Source organism: Triturus cristatus, chromosome 5_2 (genome assembly GCF_964204655.1).
Source record: "Triturus cristatus chromosome 5_2, aTriCri1.1, whole genome shotgun sequence".
NCBI classification, from domain to species: domain Eukaryota; kingdom Metazoa; phylum Chordata; class Amphibia; order Caudata; family Salamandridae; genus Triturus; species Triturus cristatus.
In genome coordinates this window covers 506567122-506590505 of record NC_140588.1, presented here as the reverse complement: position 1 = coordinate 506590505, position 23384 = coordinate 506567122, and the positions used below count along the sequence as shown (strand labels likewise).

The 23384-nt window shown below is 42.2% G+C and overlaps 1 protein-coding gene across 3 annotated transcripts in view; it reads left to right on the top strand.

Moving 5' to 3' along the window:
• The window catches only part of ITPRID1 (ITPR interacting domain containing 1), a 607194-nt gene that overhangs the window by 442987 nt on the left and 140823 nt on the right, over nt 1–23384 (top strand). For all 3 annotated transcript variants that reach the window (XM_085607528.1, XM_085607527.1, XM_085607529.1), the window contains one exon: nt 2772–2974. In XM_085607528.1, the coding sequence (XP_085463654.1) occupies nt 2772–2974 (203 nt within the window). The remainder of the gene's footprint in view (nt 1–2771; nt 2975–23384) is intronic.

The following is a 23384-nucleotide window of genomic DNA, read 5'->3' as shown; positions in this document are numbered from 1 at the left end:
GAATCTGTTAAAAGCTGCCATTTTATACTCACATATTGCATCTCTAAACAATTCTGACTTATAACGTGCTTATCTGCACTCCTTTGCCAATCTTCTGAGTATCCCTTTAATACTGGCAGAACCTTTTTAAAATAAATAATTTTGTGCTTTATGAAAATGGAAATTACAGAAATCCCCTATTTTGCAGAAAACATATCATGCCAAATGTTGTAGTGCAATTTATTTTCACAGCAAAATTACTAGAATATTAGCTACTTCACTTCACTCGCTGAGATGAAAATATTCAACATGGCAATCTAACATTAGGATATTGGGTTTAGTGACTTTAGGGTAATTTAGACCCGGGTAAGTTGTCCGTTGCCCTGCCAGGTTAGTGAATTCCCTTGCCAATGCCACCAGGTGGTGGAAAACCCACCCTTCTGATAGAGACCTCCCAGCTTCTTGGGGATCTCTGTGATGATCAAATCAATTCGTCTCTGAAGAGCAGGAACAATTAAGAAAAACCAAAAGGAGGATGCATGGTATTTCAGATCTTCGATACGAGAGGTCTGCCTACTTGTTTTTATTTTTTGAACTTTTTGACGAGCATGGAGCTATGTAGACTACTTCTGTTGCTCTGGTCATTACAGCTATGGAGGTAATTGAATTCTAAATCCCATTTGGAATTCAACGAATGCAAATAATGAAACCATGTGTTTTATATGTATTTCTAAAAACGTTAAAAAGTATAACTATACATGTGAACAGTCTTTTAGCGTTGTACATGCAGCGCCGAGACACAAAATAGGAATTACTGGAAAACAGTAAAAAACAATTCATGAAAAACCAGGAACATGGACTGTGAGAAGATATTTTGCCAAATACAAAACATGTTAATTTTGAAATATGTATAAACTCACACAAGTACATGGACTGAGGGGAGCAACTGCATGTTCTTTTGGTAAAAATAGTACACACATATAAAACTATCTTTCTCTATTGGTGCTCCAAATGTATCTTTCATTTCATGGAAGCTCAATATAATTATAGCAAATTGAAGTTAACTGGAATTTATATAGATTTTATTATTTAAACATATCGGAATATAACAATTAGCAGACAAGCAAATCAGCCAATTAAAATATTTATTCAAATTATGAGCTAATCATCAATGTAGCAAGCTCATGGCCTGCATGATTGATTGATTGAACTAGGACTCACAGTGACAAGAACTTTCAGATCATCAACTGCAGTAAACTCCTTATGACCACCTAAACCAACATCGTGACAATCTCGTGCTTCCACAGCCAGAGGATGCTGAGGAAAATCTTCAAATGTCTCCTGACTAACACCAACACACGTAAAATCATCACACATGCCCTCGTCACAAGCAAGCTGGAACCTATATGCTGATTCAGCAAACAACTCGCCAGGCTGCAAACCATTCACCTCTCATCAGTCAAAGTCAGTCTCAACTTTCCACGCCACACACACATCACACCACACCTCAAGGAACTCCCTATAAAGAAATGAGCACACTACAAACTCCTCACACACACCTACAAAGCATTACACAACATTGGCCCTGGCTACCTTAATAGCCAGATCTCCTTTCACAATCCCAGCAGACACATCAGCTGGACTCATACTTGCACACATTCCATGCATATGGAGAGCCTGCAGTCGCGCCTTCAACTTATATCTCTCCTAAGGCATAGAATGACCTGGCAATACACATCAGAGCCTCTGCCTCAATGTTTGAGCTGCGCAAGGAGCTATAGACCTGGTCCCTCCCACCTGTCCTAGGTGAGGGTAGTCCACATCTGCGCAGCGTGAGAATACCCTCCTGGCTGATGCTGCTTGTTACAAATACTCATAACCCCCTAGCCCAGTAAGCATTTTTGTGCACCTAAGTTCAACTTGAGTGTATAAAACAGAAGTATAGTTGGTGGACGTTTTCCATTAACAACACTTATGGATGCAGCTTTTGCACCTATTTGTTATATCACACAAGCATTGTCATTTTCCATTTCAGATTGCTTTAAATATTCCCACTGATGAGGGGATATATTTTTCCTAAACGCGGAATGGAACAATAAAATAGGGAAATATTGAAATTCCATGATTTATAACATGGCATAATGATCGAATGACAATCCGAATTCTGGTGCTCTTTGTGTATTTGGTTCAGGGAACACCTATTAGCAATTAATTGTTTATGGACTATTATGATAAGGGTCTGAAAATAAGAGCACCCTGAAAAACACAAATGTTTTTGGATTAACAAATTGACATGAGAAACGATAGATACATTTATATTTTAAGATCACCATTCCGTCTTCCCTGTCATTTCTCCTGTGGCCATGCTAGTTCCCTGAGGATGTGTATTGTTTAATGTGGTGCGTGCACTTCATTGCTTCAAAAGTATCTCAATGTTATAATTAATCGCAAAAAAACTCCTCTTGAATTTAATTAATTGATTGATAAAGCAGTACATATGTAACCAATAGTTAGCTAATTCTATTATTGCAGTTCAGTGACTTAAGCAAATTATATATTTTATAGAACCTATAATAATTTTATTCGTATCTCTACACTACTACTAATATTTTTGTATGAATTTATATCAGTCAAAGTAAATGCAGTGCTGTAATAATTCATTTGTCACTTTGATTGACATCAAAAATTGATGTGATATAAAGTGATAGAAGGCCTAATATAGCTTGCGACATTGATTTTACTTAACTAATATAAAACACATGATTTTAATGATTGTTTTGTGATCAATACAGCATCCCTGAACTCATGAAGCACTGGGAAGCGGACCCGGTGGAGCTGCTTCTAGACTTAGGGTTTGGTAAAGAGGAACCTGACATCACTACTAGAATTCCATCTCGATTCATCAACAGTACTTCCTCATCTAAAGGAATCAACATCCGTGTCTTTCTAGAAGCCCAGAAGCAGCGTATGTCGATTGAGAACCCTAATCTATATGGTGAGCAATGCTACAGAAGTATCATATAGTATGCCCATTGAAAGAGATGATTTTTTTACTGTTTTGTATCAGTGAGAAGAGTGGCTGGACATGCCCAGGATTGTGTAATGTTTCATCTTAATGGCTACTAAGATACAGAAATGTCTAATTTAGTTTTGTCCATATTTCTCATGTGTTCTCTTCCTCCCAGGGATAAAAAATTCAAATGAGCAACTTCACAGCACTTAACCAAATCTGTCCATTGACGCCAATTGTTATGTAAAGTTTGTTTAATGAGGTGACAAAGTTTTTGTATAGCACATGTTCACCAATTGTATGGTCTTGTAATGCTTTTGTGCCGAGGCACCATCTGTTTCCAGACATGTGTTTGCCAGGTACAGATAGCTTAGTGGGGGAATGCCTGAACATGCCCTGACCGGTAAATGGTGTGGAATGACTGTAGGCTTTTCCCAGCTATCACAACAAAGGGTGGCCACTGTAGATAGAATGCAGTATTGCTCCCTCAGAACAAACAGATGTAAGTCAAAAGTGGAGATTCACAGAATCCATGTACAATTGTGGATGAAGGGGAAGGTCATTCTTATGGAAAAGGAAGCCTCACACACATAATTGTGTCATGCTTCATCATCAGCAACCTCTCCCCACTTTGGTAGGACAGTCCTACCTCCTAACCTCCTGTAGGACTCGGAGTAGGAGGAAGTTCTTAGGTAAAAAAACTACTGGATAAGAACGGGATCCAGATCAGTGAGTTAAAAATACCTAACAGTTCCCTGGTAAAATGCCTTTATTGAATGGAGACCACAGGTAAGATTAAAGATGAGTGGGATAGTTATTGAGAACAATGAATCACATCATCTTGGTAGCTAGACCAACATGTTTCAGCCCGCAATGGATAGTCGTAACGGGTCTGGGGCATTCTTCAGGGCAAATGATCCCTAGCTACCTCCTAACGAGTATGCCTAAGTGTTGTGATGTGAGGAAGAGGAAAAGGAAACTTTAAGCAATTAATATTATACTCAGGTGAGTCCTACCTGAGGTGAAACAATAAACCATTAGCCTACTAAGACAAAAGGAATACTTTTACATCACCTACTCTAAGCAAATACACTTGAACTTATTGTGATGTGGGCATACAAGAGACACTGAATGCCACGCCACTCCGAGTTCAGCAAGAGGTCAAGTCCATCTGGAGGCACTGTCCTACCAGCATGGGGAGAGGTTTCCAATGATGAAGCATGACACAATTATATGGATGACTTTCAACTTTCCTCATTTATAAAAAACAAAAAAGTCGAAGAATGCTAGATATGTGACAATGAATATATTGAATTGAAAAGCTGCTTTTTTGTGTCCTGTTTGTGGTTTTACTCAGTTTTGAATATTTATCTCTCTAAAAGAAGTCAATATTCTTTCTGGAAGGGATCTTTTCACAACCCCTTAGATTAATGTTGAAAGGTCAACATTTCTCACAATTCTTGGTAAAGAATTGTGCCACCCAACAGAACTTTTTGTATGTCCCAGGGGTGGGCACCCCCAGGGCATAACAAGAGCCAGCCCTGGGGGTGGCGGTCGCAAGAGCCATATATGGTTGCATGAGGGTGGCTGCATGGCCCCCTCCTTTCTTGTGCACAGGACGCTCTAGGAGGTGGTGATCTCCAGGGCTGAGAATGGCTCGGAGGGGGGAAGGCCCCCCTCGTCCTAAAAACAAACAAACAAAAAAGCCCCAGGGAGGTGGTAGTCTACGGGACTGGGGGTCCACGTGGACCCCCCTTAATATTGCTATTAGCCCTGGGGAGGTGGTAGTCCCCGTGGCCAGGGGGGTCCTTGCAGCCCCCTTGCAATAATTTAAACATGAGCCCCGAGAGGTGGTTGTTCATGGGCCATAAGGAAGCCCTAGGAGGGGGTGTGCCACCCCTCCATATTAATTAATCTACAAATGCTCCCGGGACCTGGCCCACCCGGGGGCAATATTAAAAGCAAGTGCAGGAGACATCTCTTGTTTTTATTTTTTTTATTCACATCAATATTCACAAATTTTGCTGTGAATGTTTTTAAAACAAATGCTTTTTTACCCTGCTGGTGTCCCTCAGGACGAAGGCTGTGGGGTTTGGGTATTCCTACCCTACTCCCAATTCTCTTTTTCTGCATTTGTTTTTGGGAGTTGGCTGAAGCTGAGTTCTAAGATGGGTGCCAACTCTTCCTGGTTGAAGTGTTGGCAGCTAATCAGAGCTCTGCAGATCTCTGCATGAGCTCCTCATTACTCGCAAAGGCTTCCCGATCATAGATATATAAATTTGGATTTCCTTAATTTCACGCAAACTACTGAACGGATTTACACCAGATAACTGAAAGGGTGATCTGCGAACCTATAGCTACCCTTCTGCCAAATTCGGTGTAATTCTGTCAAGCTGTTCGGGCTGTAGTCGTGTTAAAATCTTCTATGGGATTTAACATGGGATATGCGCTTTTTATGACCCCCCTCCCTTTTTCTTGGCCCCCGTTCGAAAGATCACCCCAAAACTCTCAGTACACTACTAGTATTACGGCCTAAGAGAGGTGAGGCCTTCAAACTGCAACTCTCCTGTAACTGAGGGAACTCCCTTTAACTCCCTTTCTGATGATTTGTCAAAGTTATAGCCAAGTCAAAAAATACTTTTTCTATAGAAACATGGTCCTAACTATAACTACCTACTGGTGATCGCCAGTAGATAATATAATGTGAGTTAGCACCAGTGTACATAGACCAGTCTGGCAATTGGTAGATACTACACATACCTAGCCAATGGCAGAATGTTTTTTCACACCATTGGAGTATCATCCTGTTACAATTGGTCATAATGATGGGATATTTTGGCATGGTTATTGAACAGTTCAGGCAAAGTGATGTCTGACACAAGGTGCCACTAAAATCCTCAATGGGTTGCCAGTGCTGATAATATGGGTTGTGCAAGACTTTTATAGACTGTGTAGCATATTTGCTCATTCCCTAAAATATGGATTAGAATAATGACAGGACCCAGATCATACACTGGTTAGCAAAAACATCATTATCGACCTAGAGTAAAAGACATAGTTCAGAAGATTATGTTCTCCACGAAGTAGAGAACAGACTCGTGTTTTTGGAAAATTAGCACAGTTAGTACAAAAGATTGTACTGAAGTACTGGGTTTTTCAGAACCCAGCGGTGCCAGGGGACACACCCAAAGACTTCGAGTTCTTCCTGTTTCAGACTACAGAAACACAGAGTCTTCTAGGTGAAGTCAAAGATCGAATTTATTGGCTGCAGCCAGTAACAGGTATCCTAGAAGTACAACACGGTGTATATTCTCAGGAGACTGCTCAAACTTACAAAGCCAGCCTTCTCTTTTTATACAAAATATTATGCTTTAGGCAAACATTCCTTATTTTACAGTTAACCATTCACATATTTTCACTACAAAGAAAAAGCAAAGTCATGATGACAAGCCCATTGTGCAGCCCTTAATCAATTACCCGGCAAGGCTCATTGCTTCCATCAGATATCGACAGACCTCCAATATAAACGGGCACCTCCTCCTCGTAAAGCAAGTCATAAAGAAGGAAACAGGGACAGGTGTGTAGAAGATTAACCATGGTTTGTGTGTGATCAAAGGGTTTTACGATATGTTGGGCCTTGATACTAATCTCGTTCGACCCCTGGGAAAGGAACTGGCCGAACAGGTTTGGCTTCAGGCAGTGGAGTCAGCTTGCCCAGGTCACCGAAGAGTCAACGAAGGTGTATGTGTCCTTCAGACCCATGCTTGGCTTTAGTTCTGGGCCTATGTGAGGGCAATCACAAAATGGCTGTCGTTCTAAAATGGAACCTGAGGGATCAGAACGGAAACTATGATTTCAGGGTGATTTCTTCACCCGAACAATGGCGAAAATGCTTGTGCATAGTATCCTAATCATTTGCGGTCTGCTGATACCAAAATCGTCATGATACGACGATGTTTATAACATGGGTCCAGAATTTAAAGTACCACAGACCCTCCTGTTGCCCTTACATAGGCAATTAACCTATAATCACGTTAGTCTGAGTCTAGGTCTGAGTCCAAGTCTATATTCATAAAGTCGTTGCGATGTTGCTGTAGCATCATCCTATTACTTAGCTCGTCCCTTGATACAGGTTTCCCTACACACGATGTAGCACAGAGGCCACATATTACAGGAGCACACTGTACACACAGACAGAACAGGAAAAGAATGGCTAAGATCATCCCAATGAATATCAGAATTTTCCATCCCCAGGTGGATATCAGTTCCCAGAACCACCCCATCAATGACCAATCTCCTTTATCCACGTGAATAGATTCGGAGATCTTATGCAGTTTGGAAATGGCCTGGTAAACTGTCGGAGCATTATCTGGAATGAAAACACAGCAACTTGATTGGATCACTGTACATACCCCACCTCGGTCTGCAAGTATGACGTCTAATGCGACCCTGTTCTGAAGAGTCATAAGGCGATCCGACTGGAGCTCAGCAGTCAAATTACTAAGGGCACCGGCGGTTTCAACTACCGTGGATTCAACCACCCTTGTCAATTGCCTTATGTTCCTGCTGTTAACCATAGGACCCCAAAACGGCAGAGAACCCTTCACGAAATCTCCAAACTCTTGTCCTGCAGTGTCATCTTGACTGATGACACCTCTAACTATCCTTGTCTTATGGTAATCTGCCGCGGCCATGTAGGTGGGAGGCAACAGGAACGAAACAAAACATGTGCCCGAGAAGTCAGGGGGCAACCATGTATAGGCTCTATTATGGCAGATGAAATAGGTACCCTTAGCTGCTAAGAACGAAGGGGAAGTCTGAGACGCAAAGAGATATGTTTCAGTACAGATACTTCTCCCTAACTGAGCTCTGGGATTCTTGCCATTACCTTGCAGACATAGGTGACCCTGATGGGGTACAATCCAAATCGGGGAGGATCTCCTTGCTCGCTGGTTCTCACTCAGAGCAGCTCCATATCCTGTTATGTTCCATCCAATATATGCTAGTGTCTCATCTCTCGGGATAGTCTCATAGGAAATGTCTTCCTTAATCATATCTACTATACCCTTAACTAGAGCACTATTCTTAGCATTATCTTTCACAGAACGTAGGGGGTTGGCTTCATGGGCGTATATGAATATCGTTCTATATGCCCACACAGAACCATTATGACTGAAAGGTAGGTCCAGATAAGGGATACCTTTTTCAGTAGTATGAGGCATAAGACCACACACCCAACAGTTAGTTGTGTTCACTACTCATTGGTGTTGGTGTAAAAGCTGAATGAATGAATTATTGATGAATTCTAATCTTCTAGCAGATTCGTGTTCAGGCAGAGGGTGAAAAGAATGCGAGGAAACAGTAGAAGGAGGTATGGGCTGTGCAGTGGGTGCAAACGTCACTTGAAAAGAGAATAAAACGTTTCCTATTAAAAACGTCATTACGCTAAGCAACATAAAAATACATAATATCAAAAATTGTTTCTTTGTCATCATTATACACATTCTGGCTTTGAAATCCATCTGTTTGGCAGGTCTCTCATTCTCGAAAAACTCCATCCTCTCTAATCACTGCTCGTGGTGGTAGGGTGTTCTATGCTAAGGAATGCTTCTGTCAGTCCAGGGCAACTCCCTTAGACCGACCAGAACTGTCGACCTAACATCTTCAGCTGCACTCCAAAGACTTGGGCAACGACGACCCTGCAGCTGAAGCCGGATGGCGGTTCGAAAAACAAAAATAAGCAAGTTTCTCAGATGAGAGATCTGCACTTTCAAAAATAGCAAAGAAAAAGAATTTTTATTTGTCCATAGTTCTCGGCCTCAAATTATAGCGACTCTTTCCAGGTGCTGTCTGGTCCTGGAACAAGAGTTCAGGCTCTGTAGTGTCTGATCGAATTGACGGTGGCACAGCTTCTTGCAAAACGTTGTCACTTTCTTTCTCAGAAATTGTTCCTTTTACACGTGCATTGCTAAAAGGCAGAAAACGAGGCACAATCTCAGTCTCGGAGTCAGCGATTCCCTCCTGGACCCACTGGTCGTAGGGCAAAGGCAAAGGGACCCTCTTGCAGTGAACGCCGTGGATCCAGTTCTTTTTCCCTTTTACTCGAACAGCCGATCTCGTTGAGAGAAGGACGAGGTGGGGGCCGGTCCAACGGGGCTCATCATTCTTTGTCCTCTTGAAGTTTTTGACCAGCACCCATGATCCAGGATTGATAGGATGTCCTGGAACTTCAGAGACCTGAGGCAGAGTATCATGCACCTGTTGGTGTAAAACACGCAATTTAGCCGTCAATTCATACAGATAATCAAGTAATACGGGGTGTTCGATCTCACTGAATTTTGTCGGCCTTGGCACTCCCCATATGTTGGCCGGGCGGCCGAACACAATTTCATAAGGACTAAGTCCCACTCGCGAATGCACAGTCATTCTCGTTGATAGGAGTGCTAAAGGCAGGGCGTCAGGCCATTTAAGACCAGAGCTCGCTTGAATCTTGGCCAGTTTCAATTTTAACGTGCCATTATAGCACTCTACTAGTCCAGCTGATTGGGGGTGATTTGCAGCGTGAAATTTCTGCTGAATACCTAGCCCTTCTCATACTTTCTTCATCACACGACCCACAAATTCACTCCCATTATCACTCCAGACCATTCTCGGCATTCCAAATCTGGGGAAGAATTCTTTGACAAGGGCTTTAGCTGTGGATAAGGCAGTGTTGTCTTTTAAGGGATATGCTTCTACCCACCTTGAAAAGGCACAAACAACAACGAGTACGTATTTCAAATTGTTGCATCTTTCCATGTGGATAAAATGTAGCTGCAAAACCTCGAACGGGTACGTTGGAGGCGCGAAATGACCAGCTGGAGTTGGGGTTCCCTTACCAGGATTGTATTTCAGACACACCATGCAATTTTTGACCACGTTCTCTGCACATTTAGGAATTCCAGCATTTTGCCATACTGGAGCCAACAACTTACAAATCCCTTTCACACTGATATGGGCCATCCCATGGGCCATTGTCACCACTGCAAGCACATACGCATCGGGTAACAACCATCGCTGATGTTCTGATAAGTCAATCCAACAACCATTTTTATCCAATTTACCCGTACTTTCTCTCCACATACTCAATTCTTTCTCTGAAGCTTCGGCTTGAAGGGACTTCACACACTCTATCGTGTCTTCACACATTCCAACACCACCAACCCATCTTGCAGGGCCAGCAACATACATTCGATTCTTCACATCCTTTGCTGTTTCTTTAGCGATTTCGTCAGCAAATGCATTGCCACGACCAACATCATCGGTAACCTTCTTGTGTGCACTGCACTTCACAATCGCGACTTGTAGTGGCAAAGTCAGTGACTCAAGGAGCTCATTCACCAACGGACCATGCTGTATTTTAGTTCCATGTGAAGTCAGGAACCCACGTTCTTTCCACAATCGTCCAAAACTATGAGCCACACCAAACGCATACTGGCTGTCAGTATATATGGTCACTTTCATTCCTTTCGATAACACACACGCTCTTGTAAGTGCAATTAACTCTGCTGCTTGAGCTGAATTATGTGGTATACGTGCAGCTTCAACAATCGTATGCAACGTCGTGACAGCATATGCTGCTGTCGTGTTACCATTCGCAATTTTGAAACATGAACCATCCACCCATAAGGAACCATCACACTCTACAAGAGGAGTATCTTTAAGATCCACTCTCCCTTTTGTTTCTTCTTCTGTCCTGAGAAAACAATCATGCTGTTCAACATCATCTGTCTCTACTGGAATCGGCAATAACGTGGCTGGATTTAATGTACTGCATCTCTTTATGTGCACATGACTCGCTAACAGTGTCAACTCATAACCTGACAATCGAGCGCTAGTTAAGTGCTGTGTCTTGGTCCTGTTTAACAACGTGTCCACTGCATGTGGAACCATCACAATCAACATGTTATTCATTACTAATCCAGCAGACTGTCGAGTAGAAACAGCTGCCGCCGCTGTGGCTCTCAAGCAACTCGGCAATGCTTTAGCTACCGGATCCAAAGTCGACGAAAAATACGCGCATGGACGCTGTTTGTCTCCAAAAGACTGTGTCAACACTGACAATGCACAACCTTCTTTCTCATGGACATACAGTGTAAAAGGCTTACTGTAGTCGGGGGTACCCAACACAGGAGCTGAACACAATGCATTACGCAATTCGGAGAAACTTTTCTGACAATCTTCAGACCATGGAACGGGATTTGGTGTATCTTTACAGGTTAATGCTACCAAAGGTTTGGCCAGTAAAGAGAAATTCGGTATCCACTGCCTACAGTATGATGTGATGCCCAAGAAAGCACGTACTTCTCTCTGTGTCCTTGGCACACTCAACCTTACAATTGCCTGAATTCTTTCTGGGGTCAGTTTCCTTCCCTCCTTCGATAAGAGATGACCTAAGTAGGTCACTTCTTGTCGACAATATTGCAGTTTTGAAAGAGACACTTTGTGATGCAAATCAGACAAATGACGTAACAACGACAAGGTGGCTTCTTTACAAATCTCCTCAGTATCTGCAGCGATTAGCAAATCATCGACGTACTGAATAAGGGTTGCGCCATGAGGTAAAACAATTTCATCAAGCTGTGTTTTTAAAGCCTGACTATATATTGATGGGCTTTCACAGTAGCCTTGAGGTGCGCGTTTGAAGCGGAAGCTTCGGCCTCCTAGACTGAAACCAAAAATATCCCTGCTCTCCTCGGCAATCGGGATGCTGAAGAAAGCATTCTTTAAGTCAATCACCGAGAACCAGGTGGCGGAAGCTGGAATCATAGTTAATAGGGCAGTGATATCAGGAACAACTGGAAACTGTGGCACAACTATTTTATTGACCTCTCTAAGATCAATCACGAACCTGTAAACAGGTGGCTGAGAAGGGTCAGTACGTTTGAAAACAGGCAGAACAGGACTATTGCAAACGTTGCCTCTTGTCTCTTCAATTACATCTTTTTCAATTAAATCATAAATGATTGCTAGCAACACTTTTTCACCTTCACTAGAGATCTTGTGTTGGGGAATGCGTGGCAATTTAACATCGGCTTTCAATGTCACAACATATGGCGGTATTTCCAAAAGACCCACATCATTAGGACCAGTAGCCCAAAGAATATCAGGAAGAAACGACAATTCGGTCGGGAGTTTATCCTTCGACAAATACATTGAAGAGATCACTTTCCTACCCAGTGTAAGTTGTACTCCCGAAGGAGAACAATATAATGTCGCATACAATCTTTTCAACAAATCCAATCCCAACAGGTTTTCACCGCAACCTGTCGTTAGGATAAGGGGTGCTTCCAATTCACAAGGTCCAACAGAAAGGGACATAGGACTAGAGATCGGATTCCTAACCGGGGCGCCAGAAAAACCTACTGAAACATTCATCTTGCCAGACAAAGGTGTGCCAGGGAGTTTTGAGTGCATAATAGAACTCTTTGCAGCACCAGTATCCAACAGAAAAGGTTCTGACACACCTGATGTAGTTACCTTAACATACGGTCCACCTTGATCTACTGGAACTGAAACAACTCCCTCTCTTTGTCTATGGCTGACCTAGCAATCATTACCTTCCATATTCTCATCTTCCGCATAATAGTCGTCAGCATAGTACTGAGCCGTCCTACCAGGCGCATTATTTTGCTGGTCAAAACTATTCATTGAATTCTGAGATGGAAGGGGATGCGCGTTCAGGTGGGAACTACTTCCACGTCCTCTTCCTCTGGTAGCTTGTTGAACACCTCGACCTTTTGCACCAATAGTACCATTCGTACGCTGTAACAAAATAGGACAACTATACTTGAAATGACCCTCTTCTTTACAATATGAACACTGATTGGAACCTACCGGAACACGTGGTCGAGAAAATTCGAACCTTTGCGAGTTTCTCTGAAACTGCTGAGGTTGCTGATAGTTACTCTGACCACCACGTGGCGGGTAAGCCTGTTGTAAAAGAACCTTCGTCTTTACATCTTTAGTTTTCTTATCTGCTCTATCCTTCTCATCTTTATCCCTATTTTCGTAGTACTGTGCAGTAGCCAATATTTGCGCTGAGGAGGAAACGGCCCAAGAACTCTCTGAATCTTTCAATTTCTTACACAACTTGGGAAGCAATTGTGCACAAACTTGTCAACAAACAACCGTTGACCACCTTCTGTACTCATATCTTGACCACTGTGGTCGATAAACGTTTCCTCAAACCTAGTGAAGAAATCAGACACTGTTTCATCTTTCTTCTGCTTACACGCAGACAATTTATCCCAATTCACACGCATCGCAGGCATTAAAGTCTTCATGTAAGTAATGATCCTAGCAGGAAGTTCTGCTACCAAAGGCTCAGGCTTGGCACCACTAACTTGTCTATCATTTGCAGCACTAATGTTAGCCCATGAGTCGCCTAGCTCTTGCGCGTGATCTGTATTGCGAATCACTCCCCACAAAGGCTATGGAACAACATTCCCAAATAACATGTCTATGTCGGCTAAATTCATAACACATGAGTCTGCAGTTTGTGCTAATTCCTTATAATATCCTGCAGGATTTTTACGGGGTCAGGCAAAGTCTGCTTAAGGGCTAAAACTTCAGATCGCTTCCAAGGAACATGTACCCAAACACGCTGGAAATGAGCTGGCATAGCAGCAATACCTTGAGCGGCATCAGCCGCAACGGCGTCCTTCCATACCGGAGGGACTTCTCTCATAGGGTATTGTCTCACCTTTTTATCAGATGGGTCATGTTCAAACAATGACTTAGAAGGACCCTCAATCCTAAAAGACAACAATGTCGCAACTGCTTTCTCAACATCGGGACCCACAATTGTGCCCTTTTCAAATTCAAATCGTACGCGGCACAACTCCTGTGGATTCGCTTCCAAATCATTATACTCCAATTCCTCACAAAGAAAAACACACATCTTTTCAAAAACGTATCTCTGTTTCGGTGCTTCCCATTGACGGAAGGCATCCATAACAGACTCCACATCATACCTTGAAGGGTAGATAACCCATTTACGCGCCATTCGGTCAAACATTTCTTTCTCTCGAGAATCAGGCAGTTGACTACACGTCTGCTTACGTCTTGAATCAGGGGTCACACTAGTGGACCCGAAGAGAGGAGATATAAGGCTAGCAACAGTAGCAGTCATTCTCTGTCGCATAGAAGGAGAAGTTGACAAAAGAACGGGAGGAAAAACAGAGGGAAACAAGGCAAATGCAGATGCAGAAGCAGAGGCAGTATCGGGAACACCACCAGAAGAGGCGATTGGTTCCACAGACAAAGTCGTAGGAAGTACAGGTGGAGCAGGTAGCAAAGTCGGCGGCCCTTGAGGGGGGCTGCACCATAGGAGTAGGAGCCAACTGAAGAGGAGCTGGTGGTTGTGGAAGAACTTGAGGCAAAATAACCGGAGGCTGCACAACTAAAGGTTGTGGAGGTGCTGTAGCACTCTGCACATAAGGGGGTGGTGAATTCAACAAGTGTGACATTAAAGGGTCTTTCTCCATTTCTTTTGACGCATCTTGCTGAAGAAGCGGCAAAACTGGATAACATTTATCGATCACCATGTTACGTTGCCTGTGCAACTGCTCACTTATCTGTTCTTCTTCATTATCTTTAAACTGCATAGCAGCTTGCATTACCGTAATACCCTTTTCTCTCTTATTTCTTTTTGCTAATTTAATTTCCTTCTGTTTGGCTTCCTTACACCATAGACGGAAGGAGTCAAACATCGCCGGCCGGGCTTTCTTCTTAAAAAGTTTAACCTCCAGATTATCCAGAATCTCTGTGTCAAAACTACCATTTTGGGGCCACTTTAAAACACCATCTTTCCTGGTGTATCGGATCCATACTTCATTATATGCGAGGGGGCCTATGCCATGTTTCACATATAGTTCATAGGTTGGAGTTCCAATCGGAGGAACCGGACACGAGTCCTCCAATCGGGAATCCCTATTACAACCAAGACAAAACAAATTTCCAAGTCTGCTAAGACCAGGCATCTTCGCTCTCTAGTCTAGCTTCAAACTTCAAAGGATTATCGAATACGATAGTCTTGTGAATACACAAGTCCCTCGGCTTTGGTACTTGCAAGTTCCAAATCAAAGATCCCAAGGGGATACCAAACTAAAAACCAAACTAAGGACTGGGAGACGCTCCACTTATACTTAACTGAGGTATCGATGACGTCACCAGAAGACTCGTCTATCGTTTCGCTCTACCACATCATCAAGGGTCCAAAACAGGGCGATAGTCAGGGCAGCAGTCCTTCGTAGCCATCAGGAAGCGGGGAACCTCGCAGCAAAGACTTTCGGACCACGTCGACATACAGGGGTCGATGAAGTGGCGGCCTTCCTCCAGAATTTTCACACGAAGCTCCTCACAAACCTCTGGCTTGGACCGGTACCGCTGAAAAGGCCCTACGTTGGGCGCCAACTGAAGTACTGGGTTTTTCAGAACCCAGCGGTGCCAGGGGACACACCCAAAGACTTCGAGTTCTTCCTGTTTCAGACTACAGAAACACAGAGTCTTCTAGGTGAAGTCAAAGATCGAATTTATTGGCTGCAGCCAGTAACAGGTATCCTAGAAGTACAACACGGTGTATATTCTCAGGAGACTGCTCAAACTTACAAAGCAAGCCTTCTCTTTTTATACAAAATATTATGCTTTAGGCAAACATTCCTTATTTTACAGTTAACCATTCACATATTTTCACTACAAAGAAAAAGCAAAGTCATGATGACAAGCCCATTGTCCAGCCCTTAATCAATTACCCGGCAAGGCTCATTGCTTCCATCAGATATCGACAGACCTCCAATATAAACGGGCACCTCCTCCTCGTAAAGCAAGTCATAAAGAAGGAAACAGGGACAGGTGTGTAGAAGATTAACCATGGTTTGTGTGTGATCAAAGGGTTTTACGATATGTTGGGCCTTGATACTAATCTCGTTCGACCCTTGGGAAAGGAACTGGCTGAACAGGTTTGGCTTCAGGCAGTGGAGTCAGCTTGCCCAGGTCACCGAAGAGTCAACGAAGGTGTACGTGTCCTTCAGACCCATGCTTGGCTTTAGTTCTGGGCCTATGTGAGGGCAATCACAAAATGGCTGTCGTTCTAAAATGGAACCCGAGGGATCAGAACGGAAACTATGATTTCAGGGTGATTTCTTCACCCGAACATGGCGAAAATGCTTGTGCATAGTATCCTAATCATTTGCGGTCATGATACGACGATGTTTATAACATGGGTCCAGAATTTAAAGTACCACAGTATAGTCCATAATTGTACAATACATGAGATACCCACCAATAAATAACTGAAGTCATAAAGGTTTTCAGTGCTTTCATGTCACCATCAGCATGCCATGTAACCAATGGCGGATGACTTTTTTTCTGAACAACTAGTTGCTATATATGGGTAATGGTTTTTACTACCCCTTTTCTGTCTGGGTACTCTTCACATTGCTGTTAAAGCATTCTGATTCTAAAGGAGAACTCTATTTTTATTACAGTATTTGATTTATGTATATAGATGGGCTGATTTCTCATGTGACTTCTTCAACCTCAAGCCTTGCTAAGTTTATATCAGGTACTACCAAGTAGGCAACCTAGCAGACAATACTAATCCAACCATAAATTTTGGTCTAAGACCTGTTATCTTTAACCTTGATAGTGATGTTCATCTACTCTCAGGTTCTCAGCTCAGGGGTTCTGTAAGCAGAGCATGAAAATCTGAGTCTTGAGAAATCACTAGCTAGCTAGTGCCAGATGTACATAGACTTCTGTTTGTGATTTCCTAAAAGCGAATTTTAGCAATTCGCTATTAGGAAATCACAAACAGCTATGTACAACAGTGTGGTTTACACTTTTTGCTGTTCCCATTGGTTCGCAAGGGACCTGCCTCATTAATATTCATAAGGCAGGTCGCAATTTGAAACCTATTGGGAATGGCTAGCACTCCCAGGGATGGTGGCCTTCAGGGGTCAGCAGACCACCATGTCTGTGACTGCTTTGTGAATAAAGCAGTTTTTTTATTTTGAAATACAGCCTGTTTTCCTTAAAGGAAAATGGGATGCATTTAAAAAAGAAAAAAGAAAAGTTTCCTTTCAGTTTTTTAAGAGACAGCAGTAGTCCGTGGGGCCACTGCCTACTCTTAAATATGTTGGCACCCACATTCACAAAGGGGAAGGGGTCCCTTGGGAACTCCTTCCCATTTGCTAATAGGTTACCAACACCTTCATGGATTTGGTAAAGTATGAATGTTTTGCAGCCGTATTCCGGTCTCAAAACATTCATAGATTCCCCTGCGACTCATTATGGGGAAGGGACGCCCCTTCCTAATAGGGACTCGCAAACCCAATTTGTGATTCAGTAGTAGCTTACCGAATCGCAAATAGGGCTTTGTACATTTAATTTTATTTTTTTCAGGTCATGAATTGGGCTGTTTGGGTGCTGAAAAAAGCTTTCTACATCTGGCCCCTAGTCCTCATTGAACCCTTGTGCTCACCGAGAAGCTGAAACACAATAACTATCCAAGGCACCACAGATATGTTTGTTATATACAATGTCGCACAATAGGAATGCTAGAACAGTGCTAGTTTGGATTGTTTGCATGGCATGTTTCACAACACCCACACTAAAGTAACAGCGACTAAAACATCTTCAGTGACAATTTTGCTAATTAATGTGTTGAGAGAGTAGCAGATGAGCAACTATAGGAAATGGAATATTGCATCCTGCCTTACACCCTTCTACTACTAACATGCCTAAACCAACACATCTATACCACCAAGTCAACCTACATCATTTCAACTCTGGTTCCTAAGATTCTTCCTGATGTTTCAAGACACAACTACCAAATTTATCTGTAGAAGATGTATCTGTGTCCACCTTCTGAAACTCTGTGTCACTGTAGTGACGCGGGGTTTAATAAAAATATGTTAATAGACAACGTACAACAATGGCCAACAGTGGAAATGTATTGTCTATGGGTAAATAACAATGGAATTTGTCACCAAGTTATAGAAGAAGCCAAGTTGCATCAGCTCAAGTTATAAAGTATTAGCCCATGTCCCATCTGCTATTCATGCATAGAGGCCTAAGAGAGGTGTGGCCTTCAAACTGCAAGTTACCTGTAACCGAGGGAACTCCCTTTAACTCTTTCACAATACCAGGTGGCCATAGGGTCTGACTCAATACATTTTGTAAACTTAAGCACATCATCCATGCCCAAAAGGTGTCCTCTGTGAAAATAAATTCACCTGCAGGGACAGTTAGCAGATCTGTGTTCAGTGTATCACTTATCTGGATATGATGCACACAGATGCAATTTACTAGTGTGAGAAACATGTAAGTAGAGCAGGTTTTTCAAAGGTTTAAATGTAGCTTTACCATGGGTTCAGCTTTAAACTTGTACAGTTGACCACAAAGACAGAGGTGAGCCATTTTTTTCCAAAGGCGTTGGCTTGCAAAGTTCATAAAAATTGGCAATCCAGTATTTCATGGAGATTCTTGGTTTCACTTCTCCTACATCTAAGCATAGCAATGAAACATCTTCCAAATAATAAAGTAACTTTTCTTTTTATTCTATTATCTACTGTTCTCAAATCGTGTAAATTGGGGATTGATGATCTGTGTTCCCTAAGTGCTTGTATACCTTTAGAGACTTTTCCTCATGATTTACTCAACAAACATGAAGGACACGTAAGCCAAATTGCACTTGTGTCCAAACTGGTGAAAACAGCAGATATATGATATTGAAAGCAGAGCTTTAGTTTGCAATCAAAAGCCAGCTCTGATTTGTCTTTGCACATTTTTCTTAGTTTTGCGAGGAATGTTTGATAGTCATGAGAAAAAACTTTGCATCTTTGCACATCCCTGCTCTTAACTGCTGTTTTAGGTTGAGATCCAGTCAGTAATTTCTGTTGTTTCTATGCTCTCAATTGCATTAAATGTGACCTGTTAATACACTGAAATGCATGCCATGTTCCCATCTGAGATGAAGGACCGTAATAATGAATTAAATTGCTGTGTAAGGGGCAAAAAATCATGCAATAAATACATACTTTTGGTGTGCAATGTAGCAAAACATCCTCACTTCAACTGGTTGACCCAGTGAATGATGTCACAATAGTTCTCAGAACCTAGGCAAATATCATCAAAAAAAAGAACATTCCGTAATGTTGGTGATTGCTAGTGATGCAGTACTGGGTAGACAGAACTGTATTTATTTTTCTCTACACTGGACGGTCCTTCGAAACAGTTAAGTAAAACTATTCTCTTGCATGCAGAATTGTAGGTGTTGGTCCATAAAGGGATGATTTAGAAAAGGATAAATTCAAAGTAATGTCACCACCCTCCCACAGTAGTCTAGTCTAGTCATTTCTAGAGCGCCCGGCTACCCGAAGGGACCTCCCAGTACTGTGCTACAAAAATCCAGACCATATTACACCTTCGTTCAGACAAATTGCAATGCTATGTATATGCTATGTATATGCTGGTGGGAATTCTACCAGTGGATTCTACAGGGGCAGATAATCTGCAGATAATCTGCAAAATGAAAATTTACCACCACTGTCACGAATCAGAAGATTTTCACATTTACTTTCACCACCCATTTCTAAATCAAATTAAAAATATCTGACCAATAATTGATAAAAAAAACCTATTATAAAATGTATATTTACATTTTATCCCAGCTGCACGAGGTTCTGTCTGACTAGGATCAGTCTTTCAAGGGCATGCGATAATAACTGTTCAAGTCAGGGTATACCTTTGTAAGAGCGCAACAGGGGAACCTCATGCAGCTGCCTACATTGCTGCTCTGCTGTGTTTCCCTGTAGGCAAGCCTTCTAACTTTATACTTTTCTATCTTTTCCTTTTTTTTACTCTGTTTTGACTTTTATATTTGCCCAAACGTGCAGAGAAATTACCACCCAGAGGTAGTCCCCTTAACGGCAAATATTCCTTGTGCATCGGACGCCCCAAAGTCAAGTCCATCTGTGCCTGTCCGCCACTTGATGACGGCAGACCCCTGGATGTTTACCATCAGGATCAAAAGTAACGATTTATTACGCCTCCCAGCAACTTCTAGCACTATAAAAAAAGAAGTTGAGAGTAACCATAATTGTGGTACTTTGGGCTAGTCAGCTATAGTTGGCCCTTTCACTTGTTTAAACTGTTATTGGGAGTGCACTCTGGATTGTACCCTAGTCTGGGCTAAACAGAACAACATATGTATAACCCAACCCTTGCCTATCAGCACCTCAGTCAACAACAGAGTAAAGTGCATATATCAGTGGCGTAACGAAAGTTCAAGAGGCCCCCCTGCAATATACACGGAGGGGCCCCCGCTCAGGCATAAGTACTGTGCCCCTGCATCTCGGGCCCCCAGCATCACGGGGGATGCGGGGGTCTGTGTTACGCCCCTGGCATATATTTAATTGCCATATCCTTACCTAAGCATTGTACTCAAATCTGAGATGTGACACACAGTGAGGGACGAGATTTATGCTGTGTTACGGAAACATGGCTCAACTCGACTACAAACCCGCATGTATTTACGGCTCTACCCAAAAACTATACCATTATTAAGACAGATCGAAAGGACACAGTGGTGGGCCGGATTACCTTGATCTATGAAGAAAGGCTTAAGTGCCACATGTTGGACTCTACTCCCCGGGTGAATAGCGAATGAATGTTTTTTAAAAATATCTTTGGACAATTCGCTTCCGTAGGAGGAGATTTGGTATATAGGAACCTGGCCCAATGAAAATTTTTGTTTGTTTCTAACTAGAGCTTCTCAAGCAATTAAATGTGATTATTTTCTCTTAGTGGGCGATTTCAAATTCATTTTGGTGAAGCTGCAGACCCAGTCTTTGCCAGATTAAAGGATGATTTGTCAGCACTTTATTTAATTCAAATTTATTTAATATAGCTGGCCATATTCTGGGCCTAATTTTTACCACTATGAAATCTTTAAGAGTTCCTTCCCCCTCACCTTTACTCTGCTTGGATCACTATTTGTTAGACTTTTAATTTAATTTGTATTCGAGCGGATACCTTCTCCTAATACTAGAGTCAGTACCTCCAAGTATAGGACCTGGAAAAACATTTCGAATGAGAACCTCACAAAGGAACTTCATTTCTCTTTTCTTACTCCCAAAATAAATGCTAATATAGCAACTGCCCAATTCAAGTCTGCCATGAAAAAGGCTATTGACAATTTATTCCCTAGGACTAGCAAGGTACCTAGGTGCTCTACCAGCCACGGTCCATGCAGGTAACAGCGGTGAGGCGGGGGATTTTGAGGGATGATGCAGAGGGAAAAGCAAATAAATAATTAATTTTCCCTCTGCATCGTCCCTCAGAATCCCCCCTTACACAGCCCCACCGCAGTTACCTGCATGGACCGTGGCTGCTCTCTACAACAGCATATTAGTACTCCCCAAAGCAATGTAGTTGCAAACAAGGGCAAACGGCTGGAAAGAAGGTGGCAAAAACTGAAAATTTTGTGAATAGAAATCATTTTAAAGCTAAACTTCACAGTTATCATAAATTAATATGCCAAGCTCTCAGAGATTATTTTATGCACAGGATCCAGGAGAATAAACATTCTTCCGATTCAATCTTTTAATTAATCAAGAAATGGCTTGACTAAGGTTTTTGAAAAACAAATAAATCTCCAGCTCTTCCAAAACCTGAAGGAGCATGGTTTGCTTGACATTACACAAGCAGGGGCAAAGCGAGCCATAGTACGGAAACCACTCATGGAGGTAATTGATAACATTGGTAGATGAGGCTAAATCAACAGCGTAATGTTTTCTTGACCGGTCGGCAGCGTACAACATGGTTTCTCACCATGCACTGTTAGAATGTCTGCATGAGATTGGACTGTATTGAAAAGCTCTTAAATGGTTCCAATCATTTTTAGTTGGCCGCACACATTCGATTCACCTCCCCCTGTTTAGATCAGAGCCCACATTAGTTACTTGTGGTGTTCTCCATGGCTGATCTCTGATTTCGGCACTATTTATTATAAGTATATGGCACGTCTGGAACCTATTGTTCAATTGAAAGATTTCAAAATTCTTTCTTATGCAGATGACGCCTAGCTAATAGTGTTGATTGCTGAAAATGTTGAAACCACAAGACAATATCTTGTGGAGTGCCTTGCAGAAGTGTCAGTCTGGATGCAAGATCATTGCTTAAACCTGGATAAAGACAAGACCAAGGTGATTCTATTCAGCAAGACAGAATCCATCTGGTCCAGTTTATGTTTTCCTGCCAATCTTGGCCTTGCTCCTATCCCCAAGATTTCCCCCAGGAATTAGGCATTATCATAGACAATGATCTGTCTATGAACGAACAGGTAACAGTGGTGTGTGGCATCTGCTATGCTATTCTCCGTCTTTTGAATAAGATCTTTAGCTGGTTTTCAATGCATTGGCGCAACACTGTCATCCAGGCTCTTATTATGTGTCGCCTGCACTATGGCAATGCTTTGTATATAAGATACTAAAGTATACCAAAAAGCGATGGATGAAATGCTTAAATTAATCTCAGCCACTGGTAATTACTCAAACCACATCGCAGTCCATTTTAATTGTGCACACCATGCCACCTCAGTTTAGACCCACCCATTTGCAAATCAGTCTTGACCCTGCTCCAAAGGGTACAGTCCAGCCTGAATTGCTAATGAAGGTCCTTCCTGAACCAGAAACCTTTCGACCCAGAACAGGTAACAGCTGAGTGTGGCATCTGCTATGCTATTCCCCGTATTTTACATAAGATATTTAGCTGCTTGCCAATATATTGCTGCCATACTATCATTCAGGCTCTTATTATCAGTCACCTGGTCTATGGAAATGCTTTGTAGGTAAGCATGCCAGACTCTGTTTTATCATTTATGTTATTCATAATGGTGCAGCCAGACTAGTTTGCAATCTTCCAAAGAGATCACCATCAATCCAACTCTAAAAAACATTTCACTGGTGGCCAGTGCGCCAGAGGCCAGTCTTCAAGTTGCTCTGTCATGCTCATCTGGCCTTCTGTAGATCAAAACCTGTTTATTTTATCATTAGAATAATAGGTTATCAGCCAACAAGTGCATTAAGATCCTCTAATCATGCCCTTATGAAGCCCCTCCAGACCCGGGAGGCAAGCATTCTTCCATGTAGCAGCAAGGCACTGGAACAGTGTACCACTTAAGATACGACTCATCCTTGAACCTAATAACTTCAGGAAATCCTTAAAATCCTGGCTGTTTCATTCTTAAACCATCTTCTGGAGTTACTGTTTTCTCTCTCTATCATGCTAGACTGTGCAAGTCTGGGGTTTACCCATTTACAAATGTTTAACAATCAGTATGGTGGCTATT